Source organism: Labrus mixtus, chromosome 5 (genome assembly GCF_963584025.1).
Source record: "Labrus mixtus chromosome 5, fLabMix1.1, whole genome shotgun sequence".
In the NCBI taxonomy this organism is placed as follows: domain Eukaryota; kingdom Metazoa; phylum Chordata; class Actinopteri; order Labriformes; family Labridae; genus Labrus; species Labrus mixtus.
Window position 1 is genome coordinate 18828785 of NC_083616.1, and position 27323 is coordinate 18856107.

The 27323-nt window shown below is 39.1% G+C and overlaps 1 protein-coding gene across 1 annotated transcript in view; it reads left to right on the forward strand.

Annotated features, from left to right (window-relative positions):
• Positions 1-27323, forward strand: part of ksr2 (kinase suppressor of ras 2) — a 93477-nt gene that overhangs the window by 52310 nt on the left and 13844 nt on the right. The window contains exons 7-17 of the mRNA XM_061038380.1: positions 11726-11795; positions 13074-13157; positions 13441-13526; positions 13901-13951; positions 14621-14641; positions 14927-15036; positions 17122-17290; positions 18391-18432; positions 21832-21901; positions 25113-25161; positions 26129-26490. Coding sequence (XP_060894363.1) covers positions 11726-11795; positions 13074-13157; positions 13441-13526; positions 13901-13951; positions 14621-14641; positions 14927-15036; positions 17122-17290; positions 18391-18432; positions 21832-21901; positions 25113-25161; positions 26129-26490 — 1114 coding nt within the window. The remainder of the gene's footprint in view (positions 1-11725; positions 11796-13073; positions 13158-13440; positions 13527-13900; positions 13952-14620; positions 14642-14926; positions 15037-17121; positions 17291-18390; positions 18433-21831; positions 21902-25112; positions 25162-26128; positions 26491-27323) is intronic.

The window sequence follows — 27323 nt, forward strand, 5'->3', positions numbered from 1 at the left end:
CGGAGTAGGACATCAGGAGAGAGTGAGGACAGATATGTAGTAAAGGAGCAGCAGGTCAGACTTGAATGCGGGCCTCCCACTTGGAGGACTTTAGCTTCCGTATATGGGGCAACTTCTAACCACTAATATGTTCCAATGAAACCCTTTGTAAATGACAGTTATGTAGTTTGATTTACAACTTCCTCCTTGTTTTTATTTGTCTCTTCTTATAGGAACCCTTAATATAAACACAGCAAATTGATGAAAGGCAACTTAAGGTGCAGGAGACACAAGTTACAAAATGTTTATTAGGAGAGAATCAGCTTCTCTTCAAACTTTAGATTAATTTCAGATGAAATCAGGGCATTTACATGTTGCTCTAAAACAGCCAATCCAAGCGTTATTCAAGCCATTCAGATACTGCTCATCATCACTACAGAGCCTTTGGAGGACCACTTGAGGCCAAAAAACTTGTTGAAAACCTCATATCTATACATAAATGAAATGGAATGGAATTTTAATTGCTTTGTTGAAGTTTTAAATAAAAAAACTGCACAATAGCTCCTACATGTGACAAGCACGCCATCTTCAGAGAGTATGTAAGAAACATTTGAAGCATCACAAGGGGAAGAAAAGGTTGATCACTGGCCTTGGTAGGAGGAATGCTTAATTTGAGGTAAAAGTTCATATTTAAAAAGTTGTTTGACTTAAGCAGCTCCTGCTCTCCTTTGCGCCTGCTTAAAATAAACACTAATTTTTCAACCAGTTTTCCATTGATGCTGACTTTCAGTGCTGTTTGCCTTTTCTGTGAAAAAATGTGAAACCTTTAAAAACCTGGTTCTCGGATGATACAAGGTCATGTCACTCTGTAGAGAAAACAAGGTTAAGCACTGTACCATAAACTCCTGAAGAGCATATTTTGAGTTTCTTACTTACAGATTAACAAATTAACCTTATAAAAGTGTGTGTGTGTGTGTGTGTGTGTGTGGGGGGGGGGGGGGGGGGGGGGGGGGGGGGCACTGAAGATTCAGGCTTACAGCATCGGCACTTTATCCTGCTATGGCTTTATTGGACATGGTGAGCACCACAGCTTGTTTAAATTTAAAAAAAAAAAAAGCTGCGATAAACCATCAGCTGTGGTCAACTGCTCCTTCAGGCTTCCTTGAGGAGTCACCTCTGACTTCTCGCCTCAATTTGATCTTCTCCCTGAGGCAAGCTTTACCATTTCCATAATACAGGATAGACTGTGTAAAGGTGTAATTAGTCTGACTTACAGCTATAAATGCTGAGACAACATGCAAGCGGTGTCTGCCTGGACACCTAAATAAACTAAATCTTTTGCGTTCCCGCACCATAATTATTCTGTCTGTTCAGGTTAAAGAAGTCTTACTGCTACAAATGCTCCCTCAGGCTTTCTGAGAGGAGTCGCAAAACACGCTAAAGATAACCTCTGACACCTCTTCATGATATTAGCTTCTTCTCCTGGTATTTATGACATTTTCTCCAAATACAGGTTAGACCTGTAAACACTTTATTTACGCTAGTGTTGCCCAAAGGTGTAAATAAAAATAGAAAAAAAGCATTAGATTGGAACATTTGCCAAGGGGCTTCAGCTCTTGTTCTAAAACTATTGTTTGTGTGTTTGTCTGTGTGATCATGTGGACAAAACGAGTGTGTGCTCCTGGTAAGCCAGGCTAAACATCCGTCCAAGGTCTATGTTTGGGATTACGGTATCATTGCCGTCTCTTACGTCACAGCAGTGTCACTCATCTCTCTATTGGTCCAAATCAAAACACACACAGGAGCTACAAGGCTGAGGCTGAGTGACTGAACATAAACTCAGGATGAATCAGTGTGTGGTCTTAGCTGAAATGTCAGTGTCACATATAGGTTTGTTTGGCTTTACATTGAGGATATTGATATGATACAGTTCTATAACAATGGCTTCACATTCGGTTTTTTTTAGACACACACTTTATGGCAAATAAAATTAGTGGACACCTCGTATAATTGGCCAAATCAACATCCATCCCATCAGTACAACCCACTGTAGAGTTTTTGGAGCAAACATCCATTTATTCAATTTCTTTACTCCTGAATAATTTGTCAAATAACTACACACACTATAGGGCTTTGTCATTTTAACTTGATGTATTTACACTTTGTGTCCTCTTTTGCTACAACAACATTAGTTTTAGTTTTAATAACTGTATTTGAAGGGCAGTCTCAGGTAACGGCATGTGGAAAAAAAGAAACTACTTATCAGTAAATCATATTCATGTAGATTCTGTACTAGATGTTGCTTTGAACTACATACATTTCAATCCGTTGTAGGAATGAAAATCGCTCTGTTCAAAAAAAGAGAATGTGAGAACATAAATGGAAGAAGACTTAGACTTTTTCCTGCAGACTCTTTCATACAAAGATCGCATGAAGTCCAAAAGAGCCAACACGTGAACACAGCAGGAAAGAGTGTGGAACAATCACATTAAGCGAGTGGGTGGGGTGAGGACGTTGTTCACGTTAAGCAGTTGCAAGTTTAGCATTTTTTTTACTATTGCAGAAACATACTCGTGCATGTTATAGTAAAACCTTCACACTGAAAACTCTTCCTCCTGTACATTCTCCCAAGTTGCCCCCCAAGTCGCCTTAACCAAATGGATGTTGGAAGAGACCCTCCGACATGCTAGTGTCCTAATAGGTACCTGAATGTCCTGACATGGTCTTGAAATTGTCTGGAGTTCATGCTTTAGAGAGGCTTAAGAGTCACAGTAAACCAAACAAGTGATCTAGCATGCACAGAATCAGAACCTTGAAAATGGCTTAAAATGTCTTCTAACATTGCCTCTAGGACTGTTGAAAAACAAGATTTCTGATAACATACCCAAACAAAAGTCTGTGGACATAAAAACCTTAGAGTGGCCATGAAGGTATTTGTTGCTGTCGCTTTCTTGTTTATTGTATTGAACGGAATCATATGAATATTGTAGTATATAAAGTTTTAAAATATGTAATATTTGAAAGCAAGGATCTTTCAAATGTTTTGTTGTTGTTGTTGAGTACCCTCATGGCTAACTTGGATTATGAATATTTAGTTTTCAGTGTTTTTGCTTGCTCCAGGTGTTATGATAACCCATTGTTTGTTCAATGTGAAAAGCTATGGTGGCCACAGAGGGACATTCTCCACTAACAGCTCACCTCTCGTGCCTCAGGCTGTTTGAGCTCACGCATTCAAAGCGAATAGATGACCAAACTTGTAATGATGCCTGGAGTTAACTTGGAGCTCCAGTACTAACCCTGGGACGGCACCAACAAACACACACACACAAACACACACACACACACCCTGCAAAAAGGCTGTGTAACAGTGTGTGTGCAAGGCAGAGATCGAGAGACAGCGAGAGAGTGAGTGTAGGAGTCTGTGAGTGTGTGCTTGTGGATATAAATGGCTTAAATGTTCTTCATCGCTTTGTGCACAACTCACTCTGTTTATTTCTGCGTGTTTTAATGACGTCACCTGCTCGCCCTAACCTTGCAAAGACACTTTTCAGTTGCGTCACAGATCTCCTAGCAACCAAGCGTGGCACCACAATGGAGGTCCCTGTGAGAATTGGCAAATAAATAATGGCTACAAATACCAGCTAAATTTAAACAGGGTGAGGCAAAAGAGCCAGAGAAGAATAGTTGGGGTTGGTGTTCGTCCATATTTCAGTAGACATGCTTTTACGAGACCAATAGTCATCAATCTTTGGTTTATTTTTATTCACCCACAAAACATAATATACCAAATCTCCCCTTTCCACTTATTTTATTGTGCTACCAAACAAAATGAAGAAGAAGCTTGCTGCAACATATATTTACAGCACATTGTCCACTTCAACATATAGCCTAAAAATAACTTTTAAACATAACTTAACCAAAATGTAAGAACAGGTCTAAACTTCCATAGTGTGATAAATGGTCAGAGAGGGCTGATTTATCTCATTGGAGGACCTGGATCGGTGCCAAAATAGTGTGCTGGCCTTTTATCTACTCATGTATCTTCTCATGCTGCATCAGGGCAGGGCAAGGCAAGGTTTTCCTTTTGGTGTATTGTTTTGCTGCTGGACCTGATTGACCCGTATTTCTATGTCACAGAGCTCTTTCTCTGGTCTCACACTAATGAAAACCTCCAAGAAGGTCATTAACACCAGTCAATAAGAAGGTGTACTGGTCAATAGTTGCCAAGCTGGTTCCTAGGAAAGTGAGCAGGTGTCACAACACAGTGTCACAGGTCAGGGGAGTCTTTGTGACCAATTTACTGCTTCTGCAACTACATAAATGTGAAAAACAGTTCCCACAGAAATCTCTCTCGTGTGTAAACTCTGCTAGTACAAAGGAGTCTTTAGTTTCTTATCAAGTTTGGGTTTTCTCTTTAATCCAAACAAACAGTTTAAATAGCCAAGTAGCCAGCAGGAGAGAATAATAAAGCTACAGAGGTTAACAACATTAAAGCTGACTCTGGGGCTTTCTTTAACAAGTCAGAGAGTAAAATTTCATGTGATCATTCAATTTCAACAAGTTGTGTAGTTGAGAAAATTCCACTGTTTTGTCATTTCAGTCACAATATTTAAAGGCGGCAATTTTCCTCGGTCATGGAAAGCTTTAGTGCTGATGCAATGTTAGTGCTGTGTCTTTAGCTCATGAAATGTAGATATTATTTTAAGGAAGCTGACATTTGTCACTTTTTAAATCAATAAGCAACTAAAAACTGAATGGACTGTAAAAATCTAGGAATATCAGGCCATGTTTCAAATAATGATGACTTACATGATACGCCCCTCACAGACAAGAGTTGCTAGAACTCATCCACTTCCTGTCTATCATTAGCCTTGGTCTGGTAGCTAGGTTATCAAATATGCTGTTTACACACATAAGTCTGTCAATATCTTTCCTATCCTATATAACACTTTTAAAAGTTAATGTTAGCATGAATTCACATCCTAGCTTAGTGTTAGCTGGAAGTGACTGGATGCTAAGGTAGCTGCTATCTGGCAGCTTATGGGTTATTGAATATGTTGTCTAAACATGTTATAAGTTTGTTTGCTCCTCTCTATAATTTGGTATAACAGACTTTCTATGGTTATGAAAGGTTATGGTTATTTATGGTTATAAAGTAACATCCCAGCTAAGAGCAGTGTTAGCTTAAAGTGGCTGATTGCTTACTAATGGGTTATTAACAGTTTTTTACAAAGTTAAGAAAGTGACACCTATCATATCAAAGAGCACTAGGTAATGTTAGCATTGGTGAATTCTAAGCCAATAGATTTTATAAGACAACAATAGGCTAAATGCTAATCTCAGTTGCTATCTGGAGGTAGCAAACGGGTACCCCTTTCCCCGCCAACATACACACAAGCACACACACTCAAACATACCAGATGTTCCTGTTTGTCAGTTAGGCTACTCTTTCGCTTTCCACTTTGATTAGATGTCAGAGAAAAATGGCTGCCATGTAAATTATTGAAAGCTGAGCGCTTGTTTGAGAGAACTTTTGTGACCTTAATCCAGCTATTTATACAAAAAAAAAAAAAAGAACAGCACATTGAAGGCATAACATGCTGCTGAGGAGTCAGGTGCTCATGAGACAGCAATTTATAATCACTAAAAACAATTAGCTGTTATTTGTCAGTGATGTCAAAGAGCTGTGGACCTCTGATATAGTTGCCTGAGGGTATTATGTCACCTGGATGTCTTTTCTTGGCCCAGCCACCAAGACCTGCTCACACTGATGGTCAGTTTACTCTTCTGCATGCTCAGAGCTATTTGTGTTCTCCAACTGAGAAAGTCAACCGAGCCATGAGGCCCGCAGGCATCATCTGTTCTTACCATCCCTCCTCCCTCTGTCTCACTGGCACACTCTTGACTGCCAACCGTAAGAAACTCCCACTATCTAAAAGAAGGTGTGGTGATTAGTTTCATCCAAGATAATTGCTATTTTTCCAGCACTTTGATTGCAGTATATAATTGTGTATATAATGTGGGTTATTTGTAAATTTGTATGTGTGTGTTTGCTCGTCAAATGTGACAGCACAGTATAAGGCTGATCGGTGTGTAGCTGTTGCCATAGCAACTGACCAACTTGGCTTTTTCTCTTGTTCATTGGAGGAGTTGTTTTTTCCTCACACTCTGATAAACAACTCTATTTCCATCCTTCTCTTAGTTTGTTTCTTGCTGCCCTCTGAACAAATATGCATTCACTTGTTACTTCATTTGAGCACGGGGATGAGGACAGAAAGGACAATGTGAAGATTGTGACATTTGTCTAACACTCGTGCTATAATGCATCCTATTGTGCAGCTCACTCCCACTAATTAGTGGGAATGCTGTAAACAGCAGTCACACTTTTGTTATTCAAATCTTTATTTTTTTTTTTTACTTCCGTACGTTTTTTGGCCCTTTTTAACTCTTGAACCGTTTGTGCTACTTCCACCATTCAACTATCATACTATCCGGCTTCTTCGGGACATGATGGGTATGACTTTTCTACTACTTTTACTTTTTAAGTTATTTCACTTTTTCTACAAAATTTTACAAAAATGTTCCCTATTGAAATGAATGGGAAAACTTTCCACTTTTCCACTTTTTTCTCAGCCTTATAACTTTGGCTCTGTTCCGCCTAGAGACTCCATTTTTGCTTTAAAACGTTCACACACTTTTCCACTATTCATACTACTTTCACTTTTTCTTGCTACCTTTTATACTTTTCAAACTGTACCTCCAAATGTTTGGTGAAGTTTTTAACTTTTTTTCACATTTTAGAGTGCGTGACATCATCGCTAGAGTGGGACAGAGTTCTGAGATAGTTTCAAAATCTCCCGAACAAATTGCTCTACTGACCACAATCTTCACCCCACACATAAATTTACCCTCAAAATGTAGGAAAGCTTGTCCTCTCTCACACATTGAGTTTTCAGGACAAACGGAGCAAAGGTTTTTACACTGTGAGCTTCAAAGCGGCAGGTGGTCCAGATAAATCTCCATCTGGGGTAATGGTAAACTTCAGCCTGACTTCACTGACCAAACCTCTTGGGACTAACTTTTTAGATCGCTGTGGTTTCCACATTTCTTGGATCCCAGACATGAAAATCACATCAACGCGTTCGGCCATTTGTCCTCTTGCTCACAAAGTCGTCATTTAGCCACCAACTCTTAATTTAAGCCCTTGAAATGAGCACTCAATAGGGAGACGTTTTCCCCTTTTTCTCATTGTCTGACTGCATTTAAGCTCTCTTTATGCAGTATCTTCTACTTGTTCTACCACTTCTACTACTGTTTCTTCATCTTCTACTAATACTTCTTCTACTACTCCTTTTACTTCTTCTACTTCTTGTTCTTCTTCATCTTCTACTAATACTTCTACTACTCCTTTTACTTCTTCTACTTCTTGTTCTTCTGCTTTTACTGCTTTTTCTTCTACTTCTTGTTCTTCTGCTTTTACTACTTTTACTTCTTCTACTACTATTCTTTTACTATTTCCTCTACTTCTTCATCTTCTACTTTTTCTTCTTCTTCTACTACTATTCTTTTACTATTTCCTCTTCTACTTTTTCTTCATCTTCTACTAATCCTTCAGCTGTTTCTGCTGATTCTTCTTCATTCAGCAGTGTTTTGCAAAACATTTCAGTGGTCAGCATTCCCACGCATTTTCCGCAGGTAAATGCAAATTGTCTATTTATTTTTTAATATTCCCGATTACTTCTTCTGCTGTTCTGCAAAGTCCACCATAAGTTCCTATCTACTTATAGAGGCTTTCAATTGATATGATACATTGTGAGGTTGTTTTGGGCTGAATATGTTTGGTATTCCATCTTCAGCTCCTGGTTGAGCTCCCCAGTTGTGTCATTGATTGCATTTGGACACTTGGTTAAAGCTTGATATTGATCGACCTCATCAGGGACCTTGATGATTCTGATAATGACAGGAGTAGGTGTGGGTAGGACCACATGGTGAATGGAGAGACAATACAAATGTTCAGTGTATTGTTTTCCATTTTAATTTGCCTGTAATATTAGGTCAGTCACAATTAAAAAAGGTTCCAGACTTCACAGCAAAGGTCCATGAGGAAAAATCTCCACAGCAAAAACTAAATAATACATTGATTGTGTTGTTTCAATTAGCTCCACAATTTTTACCGGCAGTTTAAGGGGAATAGCGGTGTTTAACGCTCAGTCAATACAGGCATCTCAGTCAAACTATAAATAAACTATATTTGGCTCTAAACTGGCTCCTAAAGTCAAGACATTTCCTTAACCTGTCTGTTTAACCTCTACAATCACAGAAATATCCCTTTATCTTTCACTGTTTATTTCTGGCTCTAACATGAAAATGCACACAGACAAACTGAAAAACTACAAACAGACATCTACACACAAATAGTAGCTTATTCAACCTCCGTGTCCTCCTGTATGTCATGTGACCAGCCAATGTTGGAGGGGAAAGGAAGGCCTCGACTTAATTAGGCTGAGGCCAATCAGAGAAGATGGAGGAGGACACTGTTGTCTGGCGCCTTGGGGCTTCTAGGGTCCTGCAGGCTCATCTGTCACACACACACACACACACACACACACACACACACCCACCCCAATGCTCCATGCTGTGCATGTTGAGAGATGTTTTCTACCCACAAAAGGTTGAATACCTCAGTTAAAAGAAAAGCTCACAGGTAGACACTCCAGCAATCCAGCAATGAAATGGAGGATAGCACCACTTACTTCTAGAGACACAAATGACACATTTATATGCACACCAATTCATCAGAATCAAAAATTAGCCCTATCAAAGTTTCATCATCTCACTTAAATAATCTGTGACCTGATCCTGATACTGCGTTCTTTGCATTCAAGACTAAAATCATCCCTTGTAACAAAAAACATACACACTATCACCATACTTGTTAGTTGTTGTTTTTTCATTTCTCAAGCCTCTGCTTTGGCTAAGTCCAGTGCGTGTGTAAGCATGTGTGTTATGAGTATTGATTGACATAAACCTACACTCTGCTGTTCTTTGAGGGATGGTAGGATAATCAGAGATTGTTGTGTTCGTCAAACAGCAGCGTCAACATCATGTGCACAACAATGATAGATCGCGTGGACCACGCCGATGACAAGTCCAGTCATCTGCCAGTCGCCAACAAGGCCGACAAGAAGCAGATGATGTCAGCTTCCCCTCTGTATTGAGTTATCAGGTTGATTGAGTGTAATTGAGCGATGCATCGGAGTGCAGAAAGAAGACACTGAGCCTCTGGAGAGAATGGAGGGAGGAAGGGTGTTTCAGGAACCAGGAAATGCTGTACAGCACCAGGGCTGTGTGATTTGATCTGTCAATGACTCACTGCCTCGTAATCAATTAAGAGGACTGAATGAGCTCCTCACAGATCTGAACTTTGAGTTATACGAAGGTTTCTTATCTCTGGCAACACGGTGAAAACAACTGAAAGCATCTGCTACAATCATCTTAAATCCAACATCAATCATTAATCAAATCACAGAAAGTAAGAGCAAATTATTGAATATGGTATGATATGGACTTTTTTCCCCTGAAAGAAAAAACACATGTAATGAAAAATGTTCAATCATCCCCACTGTATAAGTATACATGTACAATCTAAGCAATTCAAAACAAACTATTTGCCATAAATTCTATCATAAGCCATTTCACACATTCCCTGCACTCTTGAAAATGTCCCATCATTTTTTGGGGTGGGGATGCATGTGGAAAATTAAACAGTAGAATTTTATACCTCCTCTTATCTGGACTTTTCATGCAAGCCCTGCAGTCAAATTTTCGCAAAAGGTCAAGGTGAGCCAATGTTGGAAAATGGCAGGATAAAGTCAGGAAATTCACAACAATCAGTTTGACGGGGGTGACGTTGTTTATATAATTCCTGGGGCAGCAGGAGCTCAGTCTGTAGGGACTTGGGTTGGAAACCGGAGGGTCGCCGGTTCAAGTCCCGGTGCGGACCAAATATGGAAGTTGGTCTGGTAGCTGAAGAGCTCCAGATCACTTCCTGAGCACTGCCGGCGTGCCTTTGAGCAAGGCACCAAACTAACCCTCCCAAACCCCCTCCCCACCACCACCAGCTCAGGAGCGCCCGCTGTGGGCAGCTCCGTCACTCTGACATCTCTCCATTAGTGCATGTCCAATCTTGCCATTATGTTCTGTTCCACTCTGAACAGATTTCGTTGAATTTGTCCAATTATACTTGGAATTAAAAGGAGGGCATATCCTGCCCCACTGATCTGAACCAGGTTGGAACAATCTGTGTGGAAGGGAGAGTAACCAGACAGATCTGTCAGAGAAAATTCAACATACTGTAACACATAACAGCTAAGATGTTGATCTAATTTGGAGGACAATCATCGTAGTTGCCAATGGTCTAGCGTAACAAGTGAGTGAACTTCCTCTGTGCTTTCCTATGGAGGTCAATCCAATCCCACAGTTTTATTGTCTAGGCATTAAGAGCTTGATGTATTAAGGAAAGAATCATAGCATTCAGTTCATAAGTAACACAAATAACACTGCATTAAGCTCCTCTGACTCAATTTTTTTGACATTTTATGGATATAGATCAGCTCAAGCCCTGATGAGAACAGGATAAACATAAAAGATAATGGATGGATGGATGGCATTCAGTTTTATGTGTTGAATGATTTTTATTTAACACTTAAGAAATGCCAATTGGAGAAGCAGCCATAAAGATCCAAAATATGAGTGTGTATTTTTATGCAGATGACTTGCACATTCTATGTTTCTTTTGGTATAATACATGAAAAAAAATGATGAAATTCTTTTTCAGATGTTTCTGTCTGCATTTCAACATCAGTGGAGTATTCATTGAAGACATTTTAAACTATTTTTATTGTGAAAATGTGGAATTATTTCAATATGTATTCCAATTCTGGGTTAGCATTGACTTTGTTACACTTTCTAAATCTTCAGATATCTACATAATGTGACAATATCAAAAAGGTTAGGCCTGTTTTATGTTGTGTTTTCGCAGAAATTGAAATAGATCAATACAAACAAAACAATTGGCAGCCAGCACATCATTATAGAGCACTATCATCTCAATGCATGCATCTACCATATCCAGCTGCCTTCACATCCTTTCCACGCAACCATTTGTACGCTGCTATTCTCGCCTGCCACTGAGAGATTTTGCATAATTGTGTCAGTCATTGAAAGCCCCAGCGGACAGAGCGAATGTTACTTTTGTTTTGAAAACCTTTTGAAACGACCTTGCTTCACCAACACAAAAGTAGCCTGACAACCATGAGCCATGAAAACATTTTACACATGCAGTTCGGATGGTACCCTGGCGTTTTGATTTTTTTCAAAATATTCAGCCCATTTATCTCAGCTGGATCAAGAAGGAGCTGTCTTTGTTTTTGATTGATGGAAATGCTTTGGAGGTTGTCAATATACTGTAATTCACTGCCAGTCCATTGTCTGTCGGTCTGTTGCTCATTAACAGTGATGGGTTGAACATAATCCATGACTCACTGCATGCACAATTTACAAAAGGTGATTAGGTCTGACAGTTTGTTTCAAAAAAATCACTTCATTCCCCAAAATGCAAAATGTGTTTATATGAATATTTATTGTGAGACATTTTCTCAGTTTGAAATACTTCGTCAGTATTAACATTAACTAGTAAATGAAAAACTTAAACTTGATCTTGTCTCGTTTGTCTCTATCTCTGCAGACACTCTCTCAGTGCCTCGCTGGTCCCCACAGATTCCCCGAAGAGATCTGGGAAACTCAATAAAACACAGGTAGGCCTAAATAAGTGTGTGTGTGTGTGAGTGTGTGTGTATGTGTATGTGTGTGTGTGTGTGAGAGTTTGCCCATTGTGCATACACCCATAAATCAGTGATAAAATACCTTCCCAATTAAAAAGGCCCTCTTGCATAACTCATTTCTATTCTCTCTCTCTCTCTTTGTCTCTCACCCTGCTTGACTCCAAACGCCATGTGATCTAAAGAGTAAAACAATGACGTTCTAGTCAGGGGATCTCAGCAACCTCCAGTGTGTGGGTGTCGTGCCTGCTGAAAGTCAGCTAGGTGCTGAGAGAAACATGAAGCCTCATCATACACAGCCGCGCTGGGTGCGAATGTAATTTATAGACACTTTATTTGAAGATTGAGGCTGGTTTGAAGAGAAAGCCATATTACACTCAACAATCTCCTTGACGTGGCAATTTGCGTATTTCCATCTTCTGCCCTTTGTTGGCCTGCTAAGATAAGCGCATTTGCGTGGCGGGTACACGTTGCACCAATTCAGCTTCAGGGGGCCTCTTCTGTGCTTAAAGAGCATTTCTTTATTCAGAATCTGTTATAAGTGTCACATCTTCTTTGACATTTGACAGCAGGGTCCACTAAAATCTCCGCCAGGGGTTGGATTGAGTTGTGCCTCTCTATCAAAGTAAAGCAGGGGCTTAATGAAGAGATTTGGTTTCTGTCAAACTACATTAGTCACCTGCCATTAGACGTCGAGTGGCACCAATAGCAACCAGGCGTCACTTCAGTAAATATTCAGACACCTGAGGGATCTGCTCAGTCAGTCTATGCAGAGAATCAGTGCTACTACGGAGCACATTTTGGATTTGTGTGTTTGACTGCGTTGGAGCCTGTAAGAGTGGCTGATTGTTGAATTGATGTAAACTCTTTGGCCTCTGTCCAGCGCTGCAGAGAAAAAAAACATTCGACATTCATTCGCAAAAGGGTTACTGAGAGATGGAAACTAAATGGGACCAAATTAAATCAGCAGTTGAGGCAGATTAAGAAGGTAAACACTTTTACAGAAGCAGCTTCTTCATGCATCCATTATCCTCACAGAAAGGTTACACAGGGAATGTGAGGGCCTTCTTTAGCATAGCCGTCTGTCAGAATGAGAGAAATAATGAAAGACAAAAGGTCAGGAGCAGTGTCCTCCTCACGCTTATCCACAGCTCGTGCATGTCATTTCATATGTCTGTGCAACCATCCGAAAGTAATGTCCTGATTTGTATTGACTTTTTGTCCTTACTTCACTCTTTCTTCTTTTTCCTACAGATTTTCCACAAAGTATTGGATGTCCCAGACATGCACAGTATGTGGAAAGGGAATGTTGTTTGGACTGAAATGTAAAAACTGCAAGTAAGTATCAAGACTGTATTGTGTCATCTGTACCATATATGGCAACGATAAAGCAAAAGCAATATGTAAAAATGCATATTTTGACAGATACCTTTAATATGATCAAAGAATGAATGTGTATCTAGCTTGCTTTTCTCTGTAAGTATTTCTTAATAGTTTTGTAAGGTGACATTTCATTATAATCCCCTTTCTTTTTTTCCTACTCAAGCAAAAAAAAAAAAAAATTCAACAAGTTGTTATTTTGCATGTGACGCTAATGCCCCCTGTTTTTGTCTGAACTCAGGCTGAAGTGCCACAACAAATGCACCAAAGAAGCCCCACCTTGCCATTTACTGATCATACAGCGAGGCGGACTAGAATCCTTCAAAGGTACGTTTTTTGTGCCATCTAAATTTTCAAGCTCTAGGTTTCATAATTAGTATATATCTTTATTATATATATGTTATATTAAAGTTATCAATTAAGTAGGGTTGTTGTTTTTCCAATGACTACAAAGAAATTGATAACAAGTTACATGAAACTTTCCCAACACTGATTGTTTCTAAAGCCTCTTACTCAAAATTGTTAGTCCTTAACGCTACTAACTGAGCCTGTACCAATGAGGTTCTTCATCCTGTTCACACAGGAGCCTTTTTTCTTCAACACCCACAGCTCACATGTATGATTATGTATTGCTGTGTTCAAAGTTTGCAAGTTGTGTAAACAAGGAATCTGACTAGTCTTTATGTTTTCGTCAACAACAGAGAGGACAGTACATAGTGAAAATCTGGAGGGACATCAGGCCATATTTAAAGGTAAAAATATATCTATATCTATACAGTATATAACCCATGAGTTACTGTTAGAGAGGTAACGTTAGGATTGAACTATTTCTGAGCCAAGCTATTGTTCGTTAGCAAAATCTTCCATTAACTTCAATCATTTTCAAATTCAAAGATTGGAATTGAAGCATTATTTTTGAATGGTCTGAGACAATCATCCAATAATGGTTGCAAGGAAGCTTTGAAATGAAGTGTCAGATACTACATTTATATGACTTGTAAACCTGGTAAACAGTAGTTTGACAATAGAGATGTGCTAAGGCATCCCACCGTTAGCATATTGTCAGAAAAAAACAGCCACCCTGTGATTGGTGACTATATAGATATTGAACAAAATATATCAGGGTATGGCTATTTATTAGTAGCAGAACTACATTTAAATGATGTTGTGTGAGTGCTAAGAGTTCTCTTCTTTTCGATGATACCTAATTTAAAAGAGTGGAAGAGCCTCTGTTGGCCTACGCAGATAGAGGTTGGCTTCTGATTGATTAGGCCATAAGTTTTGACGATTGTGACTGCTTCATGCTATGTTTTAACGGACACAGACTGAAGTGAATAAAATGGCTGTTTTCTCTCTATCAGAATTGAGATTAATTTGTCCTTTCTCTGCCTCCTCCTCTCCCCCTCTCTCCCCCACATTAGACCACCAAGGAATAACTCAAGGTAAGGAACACTAATTAGACTTCTAACTGAGTTCTTTAATGAGAGAAAATGACAGTTTCTTAATGATTTGAATGTTCAAGGAAACTTTTATCCTTCAAAAGAGTATGAGATAAAAAAATTGGATTCTGTCAAGGAAGGGCTTTTTGCCCATTTTTTAATTTAAGAGCATGACCTGATTAAAGAATTTCTCCTAATTTTCTTCAAGGTAATAGTAAAGTATTGTTTAATTTTTTGGTTCTTCCACAGTGCTTTATTGTTCCTCTGTTTGTGTTTTCTTTTCCGTAGTAGCTCGTCTGGTACGAACTGAATCAGTGCCGTGTGACATCAACAACCCGCTCAGGTACACAGACCTGCACATCAGCCAGACGCTCCCCAAAACCAACAAAATCAACAAGGTAAGTGTAGAAAATAAACCCTGGATCACAGTATGCGTGTAACTTGTCCTACATATCACATTTCTTCCACTTTTGCGGGCTTGAAAATGGTTATGAGTCATAGTGTTTTTTCCCAGGGGATCATGAAACTGTACGAAAATATCTTCTGCAGCGTTTCTGTTGACACAGATGGATTTGTTTTCATACACTGAATATTTTGCACTCAGCACATCTAACAATTTTAGTTCCAGAGAAAAAAAAAGAGGGTGTGACAAGATTCCAATGTTTGTAAGACAGTGACGGAAATGTTGTGAATCAAATTTGAGTGTTAAGACATAAATGGATGTGTATGAATACGCCATAAAAAAACTTGTTCTTGTCCCATAACATGATCATATTGAGGCATATTGTAAACACAGATCGCATTTTATGTTCGGAATTGTAGCTGATATTTTGACACCATCAAAATAAGATTTTTTAAGAAATAAACAGTATGATAATGAGTACCAATGTTCAACAAGAAAGATATCTAAGAAGAATAGGGATTCACAATCATGTAGGGAGACTCAGCTTTGGTTGTGAGCAGGAAAACAGTTTGGAGTAGGTGTGGAGAGTAAAAGAGGCTGAATTCATCCGCCTGTAATGCAAAACTGTGATTTGAAATTTGCTTGGTTAAAAGAAAAATAGACATCCAAATGCAAATGCACCAAAAATCATTTTCATGGACTCAACTCATGTTTCTCAACTCCAACTCCATTCTCATTTGCTTAACCTAAAGTCAGGTAAAGATAGCCCTCGCTCCCAGAAGTTTTACTACTGTGAGATCATAGCTCATAGATTGGACCCAGCCTTACTCTGTTGGTTTGGCACATAACAAAGCCCTGATAAGTGTATGTGTAGTGTTCTCCTGAATTCAACAGTGCTCTTGATAAGTTGGATGTTCCTGCAGTCAAGTTTGCAGACTCCGATGTGACTCATGTGACCGTCAGAAGGGTCCCTAAGAGAAAAAGTTGGCGTAAATACGAACCAGTTTCTGGAGCTGATTTCACATAATTCATTTGGATGAATGAGAGAAAAGTGTAAAGAAGTATTCAGTGTTTGTAGACATTGCATATACCTTACATCATTTCAGACTATTTTCAAAATATGCTCTTCCAATTGATTTCTCTTCTCCAAGACAGCCATTGATATCCCTTCATATTAGTATTATACAAAGATGTACTGAAGAGTCTTAAACTCCACCTTTTGTATTTGTCTTAAAACTTTCTTGAGGAAGATAATCCATTAAAAAATAAAGTGTTGTTTTTCTGTGTTATGGTATGAACTGAGATTTTTCAAAATTGGAACATTCAAAGATGCTTTGACATCTGAGATTTAAGACTTCTCTGCTGGGCAAACTTTTTTGCTCAATAATTTTTTCAGAGCACCAATATTTGCTCACTATTCATCCTTTTGATTAGAATTCAGACGTTTTTTAAGAAAGGGCTTTGTCAAAAATTTGTAAATTCAGGAGATACGGAAAATAGTGATTGTTTCAGAGGGATGGGCAAAATACAAACGTGTGCTCACAGAAGATCTGGTTTTTCATTCTTAATTAAAATAATGATTTATTGATGGAGGTCATGGTGACACAAATCAGTTTAAGTCAACAGCATGGAAAATCCAGCTGGCTGAAATATGCACAAATTTGATCTGAGCATGCATGTGCCTTAGCTTTCCCAATTCAATTATAGCTAACATTATTTTCTGGATGTTGAGGCATCCTTGAATGCACCACTGAAGGCACATTTGAAAAACGCTTCCTGTTCATAACTGCAGCCCTTCACTGGGATAACACAACTATGTCAAAAAAGTACAGGCAGGAAATAGCTCATTGTGATGGATCACCTCTGTCAGGCAAGTCTCAAGTCTCAGCAAGTTGATTTTCATATTGTGCGGAAATTAATGACAACCAAGAGCTGCCTGGAGGGTAGAAAATCAATCTGGTAACTCCTGGTGTGATTCAGAGAGAGTCCAACATGAAAGTAAAGTGCAATTGTGACTAACAGACTAAAACTTGAAGTATAAGAACGACCGTTGATAGTTCTCTTTTCTGTCTCTTCTCAGGATCACATCCCTGTCCCGTACCAGCCAGACTCCAGCAGTAACCCATCATCCACCACCTCCTCCACCCCGTCCTCCCCAGCTCCTCCCCTTCCAAGCAGTGCCACGCCCCCCTCACCGTTACACCCCTCCCCACAGTCAGCTCGACAACAGAAACAGTTCAACTTGACAGGTACAAGAAGGCTAATAGGAATATTAGAGAAAACAGACCACTTTCAGCTAAATATTATCATGTGTCATGATAACGTGCTCTCGATGACTATGCTTACAGACTGACCTTGAAACAGAATATTTTTTACAGTGAGTTCCATCATAGGTCAGCATGCTAACATTTGATATGCGGCACCAAACACAAATCACTGTTGGGGCTGATGGAAATGTGATACCTCAGTGGTCACACCAGCAAAATCAGAGTGTCATCTTATTGGCTGATCACATAAACAGAAAAGGCCACAAAGGACCAATGCTGCTATTGAATCTTAAAGCTGATGATGAGCTGATATTATCTTGTATCCCCACTAGTAAGAACTGTTGAAATATTTTATTTTTGACCTAAATTGTAAAGTTACTTGGTCAATGAGTGAACTTGAGTATTTTGGTTTTGATCCGGTTTTTTAACTACCCCGTTATTGTGTTTGTGCATGTAAACTTATCCCGATTTCAGAGACCGTGACAAGCCGTTATCCCAATCTTGAGATACACCATTATGCTACCTGGAGAAAACAGTTACTGTGGCATGTATACGCCTCGGTTTCTGACAGCTGCCGAGCTAACTGCGCTGATGCAACCTCAGCCAAGTGACGTATCAACAGAACAAGTCATGGTGGCATCTTACGTCTTGTATTTGCTGTCGTTTTCTTCTCCTGTTACTGGAAATTAGGTGGATCCGTCCAAATCTGCAACGCCATAAGTGCTCACTTAAAAGACAAAAGTGTATTTTGCATAATATGTGACCTTTAAATTCATGATGATCTCATAAAAACAATGGCCTTTTTAAAGAAGCACCGTTTATTCTGAAAATTACAGTGTTTCACTGTATATGGCATCCTTTGATAATTCATGCATTGATTTTGCAAAAAAACCAAATCTGCATAGAAGGGAAACCAGACAATAAAAGACAAGAGTTCATATGATAGATTTTATACCTTTACATAACATTTCATTCTCTAAGCTTTTTACAGTATAAAGATTCAACTAACAGTCAGGTTTTACATTTGTAAGTTCTCATGAACTCAGATCGAACATACATTTTTCATTTGTCTCTTTCTGCAGCATCAAGTTACTTCAAATACAAACAACAATTCATCTTCCCAGGTAAGGGCCTCGTAATTGATCATTACCCATATTACACTGCAACCAGCCCAGCAAGTAAGGAGGTGGAGGGTTCTTTTTAATATTGTTGTTGTTCTTCATTTCCTCGCCTTGGCCTTGCTTTAAGACTCTTAGCCCTTACACCCACTCATTGCCTCTCATTTGGGCCTCCTAATGATTCGTCAATGCCCAGACTCTTTATTTTGCCCACACTGGTACCTCACAGTCTATGCTCATTTGGCAGCTTATTAAAGGCAACCTGGACTGGAGTCTGAGAAAAAGAACAAGGCGTAATTGAGATCTGGGGATACAGGGTTTTTGGAAAAGGGTGAATATACAGCAGACAGCGTCTCCGAGGTTCTGATTGTAGTCTGTTTTACAGCTAAATTACATCAGCTACCTTTGTGAGCTGCATAACAGCACGGTCAGACACATCCATTTACAGTTCGTCTCATCAGTCTAAATCTATTATCCTCTGAGTGGACCTGATGTCACATTTACGTCATACTAAATTTACTGTAAATGCTGGCTTTTGTTTTGAGAAGGAAAGGAAACATGACCCCCACAAAGACAATTTGATGGATGAATATTTATTTATTTATTTTCCACACACAAGTAAAGGGCTTATTTGCGGCATCACAACAGGGTCAGGTGTATTACAGTTAGAGATGTGCAATATGGCAATAAACAAGACAACTCATGGGGGTGGCGGTAGCCTAGCGGTTAGTGTGCGCACCCCATGCACAAAGGCCATAGTCCTATAAGCGGGCAGGTGGGCAGGCTGCGTTCAAGACTAACCTGTAGCTCTTTTCCTGCGTTTCATTTCCCACTCTCTCTCTCTCTCTCTCTCTCTCTCTCTCTCTCCCTGATTTCCAACTCTACCCACTGTCCTATCACTAAAATAAAGGCATAAAAAAGCCCCAAAACAGACCTTGAAAAAAACCAAGACAACCAACCCTTTTTCTATTATCAAAAATGTCTATGATATAAATTGTTAAATGATATCCTCATCCACTTAGTTTATGTATTCAGGGATTCCTTCAGAGTTTACCATATATTACGGAGACATTGTTTTTTTTTAAGATTTTAATATCTTCAAAAATGGTTCAGGTTCAAATTCAGTGATTCACTGATGCTCTTTGGCATACACAGGAAGTCTGCTCAGAGGGCTTTTAGTCAAGCAGCGGCAAACTTTGTACAATCAATGTCTTGTTATCATCATTTTCTCAACACTTTCATCATCTTACCAGGATAAGGGAGGACACATTTCACTGTTGCGTTCAGCAGTGTCCTGCTCTTTCTCCATCAAAACTTCAGAGCTGCAGAGTCGCTTTTTTTTCTGTTGTGTGATTGGATGTTTGATTTTTTTCTTATCAGATGAAAATACCCAAAGTTTTTCATGGTATTGATTTAAATTTGATCCATTTTATCCAAATTCCCATGTCAGTGATTTCCAAAGTGTGGGCTGCAGCCACTACTTTCACTGCAAAATAACATAGTGGTAAATACATGATTGTGGTCCCCAATGTAAATCAGACGACATATGCTGTTACATATTTGAGTGGCTCCAGATCCCTTTCAGATTTTAAATTGCGCTGCTGCATTCCTAAGTGTGTGAATGGCCGTCCTAAGAGATAATTTTATCACCCAGCTCTGATTCTAGGGTACATTTTTGGTACCATTGGCCGATTAAGAGCTTCCAATCCTCCTGGCTCTCTGGTCTTTAGAGTAAATCCATGCAAACATCCATACAGGCTCCACACAGAAAACAAAAACCCCGTCCATCTCACTGTATGCCAGCTCCTAATGCACTGTGTCACAAAGGGAGTTTTTTTTTCTGTGGCTCCCACTTTGTGTCACAAATTGTAAGAGTGTGCCAACGCAGACGACAACCGTGGCAGCAAATCCTCTGATGTCTTTCAGAGGTAGATTAAACACAACAGCTGACCTCACTCATTTTACATGTGGAACAAGAGTGCCAAAGACTGCTGTTTCTGTGTCTTAGATAATGCTGGCATGCTCAGTGTGCTGCACGTCTGTCTATGGTGATCACATTAAATCTGCATGCTCTAAAGACACATGCTGTGATGGTGCATCCGAGTTTTGCTGATCAATAGGAACATTTTCTACAGTGACTGATATTACCATAAAGATAATGTCAGGAAAGAAATGTAGCAATTCAGTGTGATTAGGAGTATGTGGAGATGTTTCCATTTTCCAGCATTCTTCTGCAATCGAACACATTTTTGCACGATTCACTCGTGTGTTAGAAAATGCAACATTTTATTCTCAAATGTTGTCAGGCCTGATTGATGCTATTACAATGACAGACAATAGCAAAGGCTCAGCAGCGGCTCAAGCGACTTACCTTAAGACAAATGTGCAGCTTATTCAGAATACGATGATACGTGATGAACAATTCAAATTCAGGACAGTCAAAAAAAGTCCGAAACAAATGCAACGACTGAAATGCACTACAAATGAAACAAGCAAGGCACAAAAAGCTGAAACGACTAAATTAACATTGAAAGCGCTGAAAATACAAAATCGCTGCAAATTTAAAAAAAAACAACAACAACACATTGTCCAAAATCAGAAACTTGTAGGACAAATCAATCCACAGTTTTTGCAGCTTCTCTGTGAAAATGAAGATACATAATGGAAGGTTATCCATTATTATATTCTTGAAACACAAATTATCCAAGGAAGAAAATTAAGTGGGACTGTACAAAAAGAGCTTTACCAGAAAAAAGTATCTAGATATGCAGTGATATGTTTAAGAATGAATTACTTGTCCAAGGACCTTTAAAGGTAGGGTTGGTAATCTTATCTAGCATAGATTGTTTATTTTATTCGTTAAACTGTTCTTTACATCTGACAGAAATCAATAAATCATCTGAATAAGGACAGAAAAAGGGCCGTTATCTCAAGCTGATGTAATCCTGTAAAAACTCTGACCTATCACTGCCATGAATCTTGATGATTAGTACTCATTAAATGTCTCCCTGGCTTCATGTTTATACTCTTCCATTGCAACGTCTGCCGGGGTGGGGTTAAGAAAGCTTAGCGTAAATGACCACTGCCACGGTGACTTGTACAGTAAGGGCTCGCCATTCCTAACAGGTCAAGAAAAGAAAGATAGAAGCAGAGACGGCAGCAGGTGTAGCTGGAGCCCCAAGAAGATATTACTTTTCAAATATTGATAGCTTTCCAGAACTAACAACACTGCCTTTAACTCCACTGTTCAGTTTCTGAAAGAGGAATGTGTGCTCCTTGCACCAGTTCCTCAAACTGATAGTTACTTGGTCAATGAGTGGAGACCACCTTACAGAGCATGTTAAAACGACTCAGTTGTGAATGCTAATTTGCTTCAATTTATTTTTGTAACCCTAAAACCTCCAGATGTTGCACCAGAAGCTCCACCAAGCAGAGCGCCACAGGTCATCCTGCACCCTGTCCTGTCTGAGCCAGGGTGAGTACAGTTTATTAACCAAAACATATGTCTGCCTTTAAATAAATAAAGAAGGTACTTCTGATCGTCATCAGGCGCATGTTTCCTCTCAGTCATCGTACTCTTTCCTACATGCTCCCTCGTCTCCTCCTCCTCTCTGCTGGCTGCTGGTCAGAGGCCAAGTCAGACTCATTGGAGCACGGATATTTGGGTGACAAATCCAATGCTAGGACCGACATGACGAATACTCAGAGACTAATGTTAGCATGGCCTTTAGTTCATGCTACACTTGGGATGCCAGCTGGATTTTCAGTAGCTCTGTGAGGACGCCAGTGGTCATGGGAAGACAACCGGAAGAGGAGGAGGTTTGATGAGATGTCCTTCGACCCAGATGTTCATTAGATTAGGATGTCAATCCATCAGAAGAAAAAAACGCAAGAGGATGATGGTCAATTGTCATGAGATATAGACTGTACCCTGAGATGATAATGGTTAAATCAATAGCAAATAATGTCACTGATAATTCAATTTTCTAAATATCAACATGGTCTTCAAATAGGTCCTAGATAGAGGAAGTCAAATGGTTTTTAATTTAAAAGTACAGCATGGGGTTGTTCATCTCAGTAATGTATTTAGAGTTGATGTTTGATGTCAAGTTCCTTTAGCAGCTGCAAGCTTTGAGATAAAACGTGGCAAAAGACGGCTGGGAACAATAAGAATCAGACAAAAAAAAAAACCATACAGGACAAATACAAAGGCATCAGTGGGCTTCACATTTGTTTTGTTTTTTAATAAAATGGCAATGTTTGAGGTGTACAGCTACATTCATTAACATAATGATTATGATGCAGTTTGAAGATTATTCTCCGTTTGTTCAGATTTAATTCAGTCGCGTAACCGTGAAGGCTTTACCGCCACTTCTGCACAAGAAGTGACACGATCATGTAGGAATACTGCAGCTGTGAAGACAGTTCACCTCTATGGGAAGACAAGATGATGGAGGATTCAAAGGTTGCTTTTTTGCCAGCTCCTCTGAGCTAAATGAGTTGATGGACAAACTATAACACTAAACACTACAACTACTAATTTAGCTCAAAATCACACAGTTATTTTGATTTTAAGCTTTTAACAATTACAACTCATGTGGCTATAGCGTCGTTGTTTGCAAAAATGGTAATCTTGGTTTAATCTTTATCAGGACAGCAGTGGCGTCAGCTTGTTTTCAATAAATGTACAATCTCTAGAGACAGAGCAGTAGAGAATGAATGAAGCTTTCTTACAATGCAAGATGTCAGCTTGTAGAGGATTCATTCAGACCCCCCACCCCCCCATGTCTACAGGCTATTTTGATAAACTATACATTGTCCATTTTACCCAGTGTCCCACCTTCTTCGCAAGGAGTGAGTTAACTGTGTTCTTCTGACCCAATAAGCTTACACACTCAGGCTGATGATAGCAGGCCAAGAATTCTTCACAGAGCAAAGCTTAAAATGATGTGTCTATCACATTCAGACCATAGAAGGTATAAAAAGACAGACAGCAGGACAGCTCCCCAGAAGTGAAGCCAAAATCTTTGGTGCGCCCTTTACTAACTTGCTGCATTATAGGTTATAAAGCCCTCCTTCTCTGTGTTTACAGGCATGAGCCAAACTTTAAAATCAAAAAACACGTCGACTGTGGAAGCCAGATTAATGAAACTAAATTCATAGTGGCTACTGACTTCTGACTTGGGTTGTAGATTGTGATAATATTTCCATTGGAGGAAATATTTAAAAAGATTTATGCAACCAAACAACATGAAACATGTCTAAAACACGTGAATCTCCACTCTTTTTCTCTCGTGTTACCATTGAACTAAACCCCTGTTCCTCACTCACACTCAGATGAATAAATCACTGCACTTATGAACCCAAATTCCTCTCTTTTTATTGTCCCTCCTTCCCCCACATTTCTGTATGCTCTTACAGTAGCAGCTGGCACATTTCTTAGGCTTTAATGGCCTCGATCCGGGGTTAATGAGGGCCTGTCTCAGACCCCAACACCCGGCAGGTACTCCTCATTAGAGCTGGTGTCAGTGGCCTTTGGCGCCGCAGGAATCACATAAATGTATACGCCAACTCACCTGTGGTCTCTGCCCAGAGTCCAGGATTAGCCTTAACCCGTGTTAATATACCACAGAGAGACTTAGAGAGGTTATGTGCTCATGTTACACAGCCAGTTAGGCGGATGGAGGTGGGTTGGTTAAAGAGAAGACCAACCGTGTAGGTGACAGTGTACAAGAGGGGTCAGAATTTAATAGGAGTTCAGGGCACGAATGCTCTTAAAATTTCATTAAAGACAAAGAAATTGAAAGACACAGTCAGAAAAGGATGCCAACAATAAGGTGTGACCTGTCTTACATTTAATCCTATTTATATTCTTGTATTTATCTGTCAAATAGTGATGATATATATATTATATATTTTACTTTATTTGTCCCTGGGGGGCAGTGCAAAAAAAAGTCTTGGCAGTGAAATATTAAGTGGAGGTTGAGAAAGAAGACACACTGCCTTATTTAGCAGAATAATATCAATGAAAATGCCAGTTTCACTCACACACACACACACACACACACACACACACTCACAAATTTCACAATTTCAAAATAATAAAATGTTTGAAACTAAGGAGGGGAAATGTTACTATTATGTTCTATCACGCCTATCGCTAGTTTTTAGTTGTAATGCTCGCTCTAAAACACTTGTTTCACTGAACAGCATTTTTTTTATAAACTACAATACTATGAAGTAAAAAGCGTTTTACACCACAAAGTTATATTTTTAAGAAAATAAAATGTGCAATATGCTGTTTTTGCATCATGCATGTCATTAGCATGTAGCCATTAGCATCATCAGGATTTTTTGTTAACCTGTCTCCCACAGATCAGTGGTACCAGTGATGAAAGTAAATAAGTATGCTTCCATTATTACAGTAATCAGAAACTAATTATTTATATATTATTTAGTACTGATTTTTACTAAACCTGATTCAAAATGAAAGATGGAAAATAAAATTGATTCAAAAATGTAGTATAGTGATTTTTCAGGGGTGCTGAGATACAATTTAAGGGTGCCCCCTAAAAAGGGTCAAAAATCGCTATGGGGTACAATTTTAATAATCAAATTGTTATGTGGTCTACTTTGGTTATGTTCTTTCTAATGTTTTTTTCTCCATCTCTTCTTCTTGCTTTTAGAAATGAAGGAAACCCTTTACTCCAGATTGAAGTTGAACCTACATCAGATGTGAGTCCTTTTTTCAAAGACCGTTGTGATGCCTTTAAGAGAAAACAAGTTTGTGATTTTTCACACTGTTTTACTTCCCCACATTTTTGTCAGTAGCACCATTGTGTTACAAGAAATTAATCGGAATTTAAATTTTCTGACCACGCACATCCCGCATTGTTCAATCATTTAGCATATTTTCCTGCTCTCTGAGAAGCCTCCATGTGAATTATGCGTCAAAGCAGCGAGAGAGAAAAAAACACACACCTTCACTGATTGTCATCACTGTTCCTGCAACAATGATATATATTTATGGAAGATGCGATGCAGATTGCTTTGAATAATATTCCAGCAGGAATCTTTGAATAGGTCATTTCCACTCCTGCACTCCATTATAGTTAAAATCTAATCAGAACAAATAAGATCGTTTTCTCCACTTGGCTGTGTTTATCTTTCCTAACTCTCAGATATTTTACTATTCGTAAACAAATATATATATAGACTTAAATTTTATTTGAGCTAAAAATAACATTGTAACAATTGTTACAGTTTTTGTTGTTGTTCTTTTTTTACTGCTTTTGTTATGATTATAAATGTTTTTTTTACCGACATGCCGCTTAAAGTGCTTCGCATGAGAACAAACGGATCAAAAAATAAAAACAAAGATGTTCTACAGTAGATTGAAAACCTTCAGAAATAAAATATTTTACTTACTTAATTACTTATTATCAAAATGCTCATCGATCAGATGACACATTAAGGAATGACAGTCAGCACAATCTTCTAAAAATTCCTTTAGTGTAAGAGAAGATTCTTTACTATTCTCCTCCAGGTGCTGGCTGGCATTTTCCATTTTTGTAGTATATCATTAACCGCCTCATTAAGATGTATGAGGGTCATTTTTAATCCCCATACTCACCAATCTTCGAATCTGTAAAATGCGGGTGTACTTTTAGACACAAAGCATTCATATTTTGATTATTTACAGAATGAGGAATGCAATGATGAGGACTCTGGAGACGAGTTTGAGGAGATGAACCTGTCGCTCCTGTCTGCTCGTAACTTCCCGCGCAAAGCCAGCCAGACCAGCATCTTCCTGCAGGAGTGGGACATCCCATTTGAGCAGCTGGAGATCGGGGAGATGATTGGCAAGGGGCGCTTTGGCAAAGTTTTCCACGGACGCTGGCATGGCGAGGTGGCCCTCCGCTTGATCGACATCGAACGTGACAATGAGGACCAACTGAAGGCCTTCAAGAGAGAAGTGATGGCCTACCGAAACACCCGCCACGAGAACGTGGTCCTGTTCATGGGCGCCTGCATGAGTCCACCACATCTGGCCATCATCACCAGGTAAGGATGAAGGATGTAAGACGTTGTGCTGTATAGAAAGCATTGAGGTGAACTTTATCTTTTCAGGGTTCCGATTCTTAAGACAATGTGATGCTGATGTGCCAGAATAATTGAATATCTGCATACAAGCCCCAACACAATCAGATCTTTTGAGACCTTGTCAAACTGTTGTTTTAAAGCAGGACATTCCAAAGAGAGTTAATACTCAGTCAATCGGGGGTACAGACTACACAAGGAAGTTTTTCCTTTATTTTTGAAACATATGCTAAAGAATAACTTCCCAAGATGAATTTATGACTTTAATATGAAATCCTTTTAATCTTTTCTGGAAGAACATTTTGCTTGAAACATCTTTGTGTGGTTTGAAATTCTACATGATCTGTGAATTTGAATAATGTTGACTGTAAGGATAGTAAATTCCTGTGATCCCGATATCCGATGTTGAGAATGATTCTTATCGCTCTTTTTTAAAGAATATTTATTTAGTTAATGTATTGTACTGTTGGAGGTGTTGCCCCAAACCTCAGCACAGTAACTTGCTGCAAATAAGTTAAAACCAGTGAACATTAAAGAAAGTGATTCATGATCCAGAACAGTTTGAATCCCAGTTTCACAAATCTGTGGTCTTTGAACTATGAGTTTGTTTCTCAGTGGTAAGTTATCCTCAGGCCCTACAAAGCTTGTCCTTATCCTCTGGGACTCCTCTTGGATCACACATACCTCTCTCTTTGACACTGGGGTTAAACTGACTGACAGAAAAGTTAGGAGAGGTTATAAGATAAGAACAAGCTGCTTCTTTTGTTAAATGAGTAAAGCCACCCACAGTCTCTGCT